Here is a 10,591-nt window from a genome sequence, read left to right as displayed (position 1 = left end):
GCGCCGGAAAGCTCGCCCAAGACCGGGATGGAGGATGCCGCGGCGAACCCTCTCTTTTCGGCGGGGAAATGGCCTTCCTAGTGACAGTGGGCAGGTGGGCGTCGCCGGGATCGGCACGGCGGCGGAAGGGGTAGTGCATGCAGGGGGCGAATCTAGACGTGGAAAAATCATTTTTCGCCTGACAATGATGGCACATGCGCCGTTTTTCCTTCCGCCGGAGCCCCCACGCGCTCCCCAGTGCGCTGGGTTCGGCCTGGGATCGCCGGGAAATGGGCCAAACTGGCGGAATTCGGTGTACTGAGGGGGCGACTGGAGGATTTTTTCGGTGCCAGCGTAAAAAATCTCGTCCTAGGAGGTTGTTGGGGGAGCGAATGGAGATGCTCTTAGTCGTTGCATGGTTGTGACCATCTATAAATGCCTTATCTGCCAGCTCCAGCTGCGGGCGTCAGCCGTCCCGTCCAAGGAGTGGACACGACGCTCGTCGCCTTTCAGATTGAGCAGCTCCTCTAGCGGCTGGATCACCCCGACCTGTATGCTGGCCGCCGCCGTTCCTGAACCACCGGAGAGACGAGGGGCGGGAAACAACGGTGTAGCAGGCGTGATGCAAGTTTCATCTCCGACGAGCCAGTCCTCGGCTGCGCGTCCGCCGCGGCCACAGACGGGGATTGCTGCAGAGGAGAGGAGGTGCTACGGCCGCCGCCATGGGCATCGAGGGAGAGAGGGCAGAGATCACGGGCGGCTGGGGCGCGGGCCGCAGGGTGGGCGAGTCGCGAGAGAGAAGCGAGCGAGTGAGCCGTTCCACGTGGTCCGGCCGATTTGGAAGAATGACCAGATTCGGCATATCTAACGAATATGTTGTTCTGAGGAATGAGTGGTTCCCGTTCCTCCGTGGACCAAACACGAGAATTGGGCCTGGGAACGGAACACACCCATTACATTTCACTTGATGACCTAAATTTTTCTCAAAAAGAAAAAAAAAACTTGATGACCTAAATCGACACCAATGACGCGACGGGTATCATTGTGCGCGCCTCCAACCGATCGAGTGATCTCTTCTTCGATATGCTATATGGAGTTCAGCACTTGCAATGAATAGAATACGGCGCCGCAGGTCTCCCCCCGCGCATGTGCAATCATCAGATCGCCGGCCGATTGATGACCATATTTTAATTCTCCTTTTTCGCGCCCGCGCACGGCTCTCGTCCTCATCCTCGGCACCTTCTCCACCTATAAAATCCCAGGCGTCTCTCCATCAAGCCTCACGCAGCACAACACCCAGAGAGCACCTTAGCTAGCCATCCATCGGCATCATCTGTTCATCGCACACGCAAGGCAGAGAGGAACAGAGAGAACGCGTCAGAGGAGGAGATGGTGAAGATCCCGAGCCCGAGGAGGCTGTTCCGGAGCCGGTCCAAAAGCACGGTGGGCATCGGCGGCGGGGTCGACATGTGCGCCATGGTGGCCGAGCACGAGAGGATCGAGTGGGAGGTGCGGCCCGGCGGGATGCTGGTGCAGAAGCGCCGGGGGCCGGACGACGACGGCGTGGTCGAGGCCATCCTGGTGCGGGTGTCCGCCGGCTGCGGCGGGTGGCAGCACGACGTGTCCATCGACGCCACCTCCACCTTCGGCGACCTCAAGGTGCTGCTGTCACTGGCCACCGGGCTGTGGCCCAGGGAGCAGCGGCTGCTGTACCGGGGCCGGGAGCGGGACGACGGCGACCACCTGCACATGACCGGCGTGCAGGACAAGGACAAGGTGCTGCTCCTGGAAGACCCCGCCGTCACGGAGAGGAAGCTCCGGTCCACCAGCCTCGCGCAGCTCATGGGGGTGCCCTGCCATTCCTTCATCCAAGTCTAAGAAACCCACGCTCCATCAGCTGTTCTCGCTGTTTATTTGGGCCAAGATCGGTTTAAGGTGTGTTAGTTAAGCGTTTAACTGCATTCTTTTCAATCTTTAGAGTTTTTCTGGGTTCAATCAGGGCTTGGATTTGGCCGATTGAATCGAAAAACGGGCGCCGTTAGGAGACAATACAGTACAGTACATGTTGTAAAATATTGTAATTTGTACGTATATGCAGACAATGACAGTGTCACAGTGATAGTGTTTTCTACGAATTGTGTACATGTGTGTCTTTATTCTTTGTTGCTGGCTCCATGTACATTCTTCCGATGGAATTAGCAATACAGTTCACACTGCTACATATACATTTCTTGCAATTTACTTGTGTTTAAGCATTTTTTGATAAATTTATGCTTAAGCAAGATGTACACATTTATTAGGATTGAAAATATTTTGTTTCCGAAGGTAAGGGCCAATTATATTAGGGTTCTTACCATTTATGTCACTAGTTGTGTTTCGGTACTCAGTTTTGTCGCTGGGAGTTTCAACTGTTCAAAAATGCCATCACTACGTTAGGCGCATGCTCAAAAATGCCGCTAGACACCATTATTGCCAGCTCAAAGCCCGTTTACCATGTTACATGATCAAAATACCCATGGACTAACATGTTTGCTCTCCCTCTATCTCACTACAATAAAGTGTGGGTCTCACTCGAGCCCCAACAACGTTCTTATTTTCCTCTAAAATAATTCGCTTCTTACTCCTGACAAATGGGCCCCACATTTATCATTGTGTGGTAGAGGGAACTGACATGTGGGTCTAGGGTTATTGTGGCCATATAACATGGTCAATAGGTTTGACCTGACAATAACAATGTTGAATGACATTTTTGAGCAAACATATAATGGGACGATGGCATTTTTGAGGAAGCATCACATGAAACAATGATATTTTGTGCAGTTGTAACTTCTAATGGCAAAATTTAGAGCAACTCTAGCAGACCCCGCAAAAAGCCCCGACCCGCAAAATAACCGTCAAAATGCGGGTCGGCGTGGAAAGTCCCGCCATAACAGACCCCGCAAACGCGGCCGACCCGCAAAACATTTTGAGGGGTGCGGCAAAATCTCGGCCCCAACCCACGAATACGCGGGTTTCCGCCTCGCCCCTACGGTGCCCCGTATCGCGGTGAAGCGGTTGGCAGGAGAGACATTTCAGCTCGTGCCCTTCCCCCACCTCCTACCGCCGCCACCCGCCATTGGTTCCGCCCGTCGGCCGCCGACGATTCCGGCCAAATCTGCGGGCGAAATCATGTCGCGGGGGCGTCACGCTGCACCCCCCCCCCCCCCGCGGATTCGGCGAGAAGAGCTGCCCCTCGTGGCTGTCACCGCCGGGGATCGACCGCCCTCGAGCTCGCCCCTCGTCGCCGCCCGGGATCACCCGCCCCACGAGCCGCCGGTTATTGTTTGTTTGTGCTTTGTGCCGAGCGCTATGCATAGTTGATTGACGCGGCGTGCGGTTCTTGTTCATGTAGATGGAATTGAGCCCGTGCGAGAAGTTCTTGCTCTCTGATTCGTCCGATTCGGACGACTCGGATGTTGAGGCGATGCTTGAAAACTTTCGGCAGCAAACAATTGTGATGGCTCTTGCCGTGAAGGAGCACGAAGATGAGAACCGGAAGAGGCGGCGAGGATCGACTGTCGGGCGTCTTTGCATTCCTCGGAATTGTCATCTTGGGAACGAGATGTTGATGCAAAACTACTTCGCGGAGAATCCAACATTTCCACCGCACCTCTTCCGGAGAAGGTACCAAATGTGCCGATCCCGCTTTGTGAAAATTGTTCAAGCTTGCGAGGCAAAATTGTCGGTATTTTACTCAAACAAGAAATGCTGCGGGCTTAAAGGGATTTAGTGCATATAAAAAAATCTCGGCAGCTATGCGGGTGATTTCATATGGCGTTCCGGCTGACTATGCCGATTAGTACCTTCGCATTGGTGAAGATAACACAATTGAGTCAGTGCGTAGATTTACCAAAGTGATCATATGTGTCTTTGGTTCTGAATATCTTCCGGCACCCAACGAGGATGACACAAAGAAATTGATGGCCTCTAATGAGAGGAGAGGTTGGCCTGGCATGCTAGGTAGCATTAATTGTATGCATTGGACTTGAAAAAATTATCCAAAGGCATGGCAGGGAATGTATTGTGGCAAGTCTCGTGATGCAACTATTGTGCTAGAGGCCATAGCATCCGAGGATTTATGGATTTGGCATTGCTTCTTTGGTATGCCGGACACTCTCAATGATATCAATGTGTCGCAACGACCTCATTTGTTTGCTAGGCTTGCTAGTGGTGATGCTCCTGCTTGCAACTACACTATCAATGGGCATGAATACACAAAAGGGTACTATCTTGCAGATGATATATGCCCTCCTTGGTCCACATTTGTCAAGAGCATCAAAGATCCCAAAACTAAAAACCATTGTGAATTCGCAAGGGTGCAAGAGGCAGCCCAAAAAGACATTGAAAGAACATTCGGGGTTTTGCAATCTAGGTTTGCCATTGTTCGTGGTCCTGCTCGTTTTTGGGACAAGAAGATCTTGAAAAATATCATGACATGTTGTGTTATCCTTCACAATATGATTTTTGAAGATGAGAGAGAAATGAACTTGGAGTTCTTCTACGACAATGTGGGTAGCCGTGTCAAACCAGCTAGAGACCCTAACCGCATTAAAGCTTTTCTTCGAACATACAAGGAGATTGAAAATGCAAATACCCACTTTTAGCTTCAGGAGGATCTCATTGAGCACCATTGGTAAAAGGTTGGACAGTAATTAACTCATTTTTCTATTCACTTTTATTTAATTCATGTGTTATTTGTATTCGGGACAAGTTTTGTATTGCATTATTTAGTTTGCTTCGTTGATTTGAATAATTATTTGTAATGTGAATGACTGTTGTATTGTGTTGGTATTGTAATTTATGGTGTGGTATTGATATTTGCGGATCGGCGGCAGCGGCACAAGAGCAGACTCCGCAAAGCCGACCCGTAAAAAACTATATTCCATAAATATCCTTTTATATGGATCCGTTATGCGGGGTCTGCCTCTGCGGCCGTCTGCACTGGCCCGCAATGCTCTTAGTAGTGGGGCACAACTAGTGACATAAATAATAAAAACCCATTATATTAAAGGCATGACTCAACCCAGATTATAGTCAGTTTCACACATGCGAAGGCATAGTCGCAAGGAAATCTCCATGTACTCCACGGAATTTCCTAATGGAGCTTGAGCTCCATGGAGCCCTTTATATCTGAAAAGTTCAAAATTCAAAATTTTGAACAAATTCAAAAAATGTACACATATACATAAGGATCATGGATGTATACTACTTGTATGTGAAGTTTCATGACGATTATTTTTGTGAGCTACACAAAAATGACAAAATCACGTATTTCTAGCATATGTACTATTCACTATAAAAACACATGATTTTTGGCAGGCCACAAAAACCCGTATTCTGTGATGAATTTTTACACAGGTCTGGTATATATCTGTAAGTACTTGTGTATTTTTCAGATTTTTTTTGAATTTCGTGGAACATTTTTTGAAGTTTGTGAACAGTTTCTAAATTTGTGAAACTACAGGAAAAAAATCGAATCTATAAACATTTTTTCTTCTTTACAATGTATTTTAAAATTAATGAATATTTTTTATTTCATAGAAGCTTTTTAAATAATCTGCCGACGTTTTTTCATTTTTCCTTCCTCTTTGTTTTTTCCATCACTTCTTCGGATGGGCCGAGGCCCAATAGGGTCGAATGGCCCACCACTCGAGGGTGTGCACACTTGGCCGTCCTTCGACGCGTTGAGCGATGAATAGGACCTCCGTGTGTGTAGGTTATTTCGCTGCCAAGGGGTGGGCGAACTTGTTTTCTACTTTCGTGCATTTCTGAAAGGTGGCACCAACTTGTTGATATAGGCCGAGCGGTCATGTCATCACTTTCTTCGTCTTCTCCATCGGGCTCCTTGGACGATTTTGCGGTGGAAGACCACACTAGAGCCCGTGGAGAGCTATGACAAAAATATCAGGCGTTGAAGATCCAAGCCAACACGAGCACCTATCGGAGAGCTGTTGTAGTTTGGGCGTGTGGCACTAGATCTGACCTCAAGGTTGAGAGATTGAAAGTTTTTGGGAACAAATTCAATGAAAGGAGAGTCATTCTGAGAAGCAGGGGCACAAGTGAAATGGGTTGGGTGGAGGGCGTGCACCGTTCATCGGCCTAGGGTCATGCCCTCATGTGTCGACATTAGTATAAAGTCAGAAAAGAGAGGTTTATTTTGATCTATATGGTCTTACAGTCAATTCGATTTATGTAGGACGAAAAAGGATTTAGCTCACGATGGACCAAGAAACGGCGTGGCAAAGCAAGCTTCACCTCTAGTGGCACGTAAATGCACCAGTAAACGGGATCGTAGTACTTTGCTCCAGATCGATCGATATAACGGCACAAGCCTCCACAGAAACGATGCGAAGATGCACTTTTCGCGGTTGTCTGTAGCCCCAACTCTTCTTCGGCGGACAGCGACACACGGAGACGCAGCGGAGATCGACGCAGGACGCTCCAAAAATCCAGCCCCCAAAGCTAAAAGATGCCGCTGCCTGCCTGCCTCCTCATCCGCCGGTCGCCGCCAGCCCCGAACTACTTCTTCGGCCCTGTACCAACCTGCTCGTAGTCGAGCTAGCTGTTGCTATGGCGCCCGATCAATCAGACTCCTCGGCCAAGTCCACCCGACGCAAGAAAGGGACGTGGCGACAAAAACCAGGCCGGTGGCAGGATCACCCTATCAGATCGACGGACACCATGACACGGCGGGCGAATCAATGTGCGCGCCTCCAACCGATCCAGGGTTCGCGGTTCGTTGCCGCCGGCGCCGCGATCTCATCCTGAGAATAGGGAACCCGCGCATGTGCAATCATCAGATCACCGATTGGCGACCAAATCCAGATGCGTGCAGTGGTAACGTGGTGATATTATTATTATACGGATTGCTCGGGTGCATTTCATTTCGGCTATGCTACAAAGACTACCGATCGATCAGGGGCCGGAGCAGAGGTCAAGTCAGCAGAGTCGAATCATTTCATACTTTTTTTATTCTTGCCACATGCTCCTGCCACGTACACGGTACACGTACGTACGAGATTCATGGTTCCTAGACGTATGTATGCTTCACCGCCATGGTGTGAGATGCACGCTTAAATACACGATCAACTTTGTCCTGAAAAAATTGAATCAACTCATCACCGGAGACGCACGCATGTAGTTATTAGTTAGAGATAGAAACGTTTCAATTAACACATGAATTCAGTTTGGAGAAAAGGTTGCCGAGATTTTTCTTTGAAAATCAACGCGGAGGGAGCTCCCCACCTAAATATATTTCTCAATTTTGTAACCTAATGTTTGTCTGATTACAAAGGTGAATTACATAAGTATGTGTAATCGTAATAAGAAGTAGGAATGCCATGATGAAGCAGCCTGTTTGTGTGCCGGTTTCTTCATCTGGTGCGTCTAGAGCATTGAGGTCGTCAATGATTCGCTTAAGGGTGAAGATGTTGTGGTGGTTCTGTTACTTGAAAGTCATAGCGTTTCTGCAGTCCTATATCTTCTGCAATACACTGTGAGGAGGATGGAGTGACAGATTAGCACATCCACCTCGCCAGGGAGACGACAGTCCCAACGGTCGTTGATGGAGCTGGGGGGGGGGGTGAGAGTCCGATCCGCTGCCATACCCGTTGTGCAAGTGGGCAATGGACGAAGATGTGTGAATTGGTTTCGCTGTCAAACCCAAATCGTGGGCAAAGTGACTCTGAGACGATGTGCTTGCGGAGGAGGTTGCTTTCGAAGTTGAGACGTCCACAGAACATGAGCCATGCAAAGATCTTCACACGGTTTGGAACGTATGAAGACCAGATGGCAACAACATGCGCATCCTCATCGTTGTCGCCCATGGTCAGTTGATAGGCGGCCCGCATAGAGAAACGCAATGCCACCGTTGAGGTAGCGCTCGTCCGGTCCTCGCGCCACCTGGAAGTCTTGCAATAGAGACAACAAAGAGCACAACTCGGTAGCGGCATTAGAAGTTAGGCGGTTTTGTAGGATAGATTCTAAACCTTTCTTCGCACACGTCCCAGAGTTCGAACCTTTTTTGGGTCTGCGGAGCCCCGAATCCGACATGATGATATGGTATCCTTCTCTGAATGTTTCAAGTGGCTTGACTTGGCACATGTTTACGCATGTAGTTGAATCAAAACCAACATAGCTTCCACGATATTTATGTTCATGGCGTTTATATCCTACTTATGCTAGTATTCAATGTTAATTATTCATAATGCATGTTCATGAACGTTTTCGCTCTGTCGCTTCTTAATCAATTTGCTAGCCTTCGCCTGTATTAACCGGGAATACTGCTTGTGCATCACAAATCCTTAAACCGACGTTATTCCAGATGAGTCCACTATATCTATCTATATGCGGTATTACTCTGTCGTTCCAAGTAAATTTGCATGTGTCACCTCTAAAATTTCAAACGAAGATTTGTTCTGTGTGCCTGGACCGCTCAAGGAGCGACATGGAGTGGTCAGTATCTTCCATGCTAAGCGGGTTATTCTCATGATGAGTGTTTATTCACTCGTCCTTCCACGAGAGGGGTTGGTAATAGGGATGCCCAGTTCCGAAACTAAAAATTACAAATAATTAAACAAAACTCCCTCGGGACTGTTGTTGGTATGGAAACCACCCATGGATTCGGTTAGCGATGGCTTGTGTTTGTTGGTGGAGGGGTTACAAATAATGAACCGGTTCAGTTGCTAAGATTAGTAACTCGAAACAGGAGTTGCAAAATGAACATAGACTAGTTAATGGCAAGGTGACGATGTGTGTCGAAAGTGATTTCAAGGTTGATAAGATCACCATCGCAAAATCCCTCTACCTTCGGAATTAGTGTAGAACCTAAATAAATGTTATTTGGTGTTTGCGTTGAGCATGAGTATGATTGGATCATGTTTATTGCAATACGGTTATTCATTTAAGTCAAAAAATAATTGTTGTTCTGTTTACATAAATAAAACCTTCTATGGTCATACACTCAATATAAATAGTTTACTGAATCTCGATCATAATGATACACATATTCATAATATTGATGCCAAAAGATGCAAAGTTGATAATGATAGTGCAACATACTTGTGGGACTACCGTTTAGGTCATATTGGTGTAAAGCACATGAAGAAACTCCATGCAGATAGGCTTTTGGAATCACATGATTATGAATCATTTGATACTTGCGAACCATGCCTCATGGGCAAGATGATTAAAACTCCATTCTCCGGAACAATGGAACGAGCTATTGACTTATTGAAAATAATACATACCAATGTATGCGGTCCGATGAGTGTTGAGACTCGCGGATGGTATCGTTATTTTATGACCTTCATAGATGATTTGAGCAGATATGGCTATATCTACTTAATGAAATACAAGTCTGAGACATTTGAAAAGTTTAAAGAATTTCAAAGTGAAGTGGATAATCATCGTAACAAGAAAATAAAGTTTCTATGATCTGATCGTAGAGGCTAATATTTGAGTTACGAGTTTGACCTTCATTTAAAACAATGTGGAGTTGTTTCATAGCTCATGCCACCTGGAACACCACAGGGTAATGGTGTGTCCGAACATCGTAATCGTACTTTATTAGATATAGTGCAATCTATGATGTCTCTTACCGATTTACCACTATTGTTTTGGGGTTATGCATTAGAGATAACTGCATTCATGTTAAATAGGGCACCGTCTAAATTCGTTGAGACGACATCGTATGAACTATGGTTTGGCAAGAAACCTAAATTGTCATTTTTTTTAAATTTGGGGTTGTGATGCTTATGTGAAAAAGCTTCAGCCTGATAAGCTTGAACCCAAAAGAAACTGCTGGACACACCTTCTATCACAGATCTGAAGGCAAGATCTTTGTTGCTAAGAATGGATCCTTTCTAGAGAAGGAGTTTCTCTCGAAAGAAGTGAGCGGGAGGAAAGTAGAACTTGATGAGGTATTTGTACCTTCTCTCGAATTGGAAAGTAGCACATCAGTGAAATCCGTTCCCATGATGCCTACACCAACTAGAGAGGAAGCTAATGATGATGATCATGAAACTTGGGATCAAGTTACTACTGGACCTCGTAGGTCAAACAGAGCACGTTCCGCACCAGAGTGGTACGATAATCCTGTCCTGGAAGTCATGTTGTTAGACCATGGCGAACCTACGAACTATGAAGAAGCTATGATAAGCCCAGATTCCGACAGATGGCTTGAGGCCATGAAATCTGAGATAGGATCCATGTATGAGAACAAAGTATGGACTTTGTGGACTTGCTCGATGATCGGCAAGCCATAGAAAATAAATGGATCTTCAAGAAGAAGACTGACGCTGATGGTAATGTTACTGTCTACAAAGCTCGACTTGTCGCAAAAGGTTTTTGACAAGTTCAAGGAGTTGACTACGATGAGACTTTCTCACTCATAGTGATGCTTAAGTCTGTCCGAATCATGTTAGCAATTGCCGCATATTATGATTATGAAATCAAGCAAATGGACGTCAAAACTGCATTCCTTAATGGATTTCTTAAAGCAGGGTTGTATATGATGCAACCAGAAGGTTTTGTCGATCCTAAAGGTGCTAACAAAGTGTGCAAGCTCCAGCGA

General features: G+C 46.9%; 1 protein-coding gene across 1 annotated transcript; it reads left to right on the top strand.

The window, feature by feature from the left end:
* Nucleotides 1-1,292: 1,292 nt before the first annotated feature.
* LOC123058879 (BAG family molecular chaperone regulator 2-like) lies at nt 1,293-2,008 on the top strand. Its single transcript, XM_044481555.1, has one exon. It carries the CDS (start codon nt 1,369-1,371, stop codon nt 1,855-1,857), a length of 489 nt encoding a protein of 162 aa, XP_044337490.1. The 5' UTR covers nt 1,293-1,368; the 3' UTR covers nt 1,858-2,008.
* The last annotated feature ends 8,583 nt before the right edge of the window (nt 2,009-10,591 follow it).

Source organism: Triticum aestivum, chromosome 3A (assembly GCF_018294505.1).
Source record: "Triticum aestivum cultivar Chinese Spring chromosome 3A, IWGSC CS RefSeq v2.1, whole genome shotgun sequence".
Taxonomy (NCBI): Eukaryota; Viridiplantae; Streptophyta; class Magnoliopsida; order Poales; family Poaceae; genus Triticum; species Triticum aestivum.
The sequence above is the reverse complement of the archived record's forward strand: the minus strand, read 5'-3'. Positions and strand labels throughout refer to the sequence as shown.

What these genes read in the sequence shown, in the direction of transcription:
- LOC123058879 (XM_044481555.1), top strand. Translation starts at nt 1,369, where the DNA reads ATGGTGAAGATCCCGAGCCCGAGGAGGCTGTTCCGGAGCCGGTCCAAA.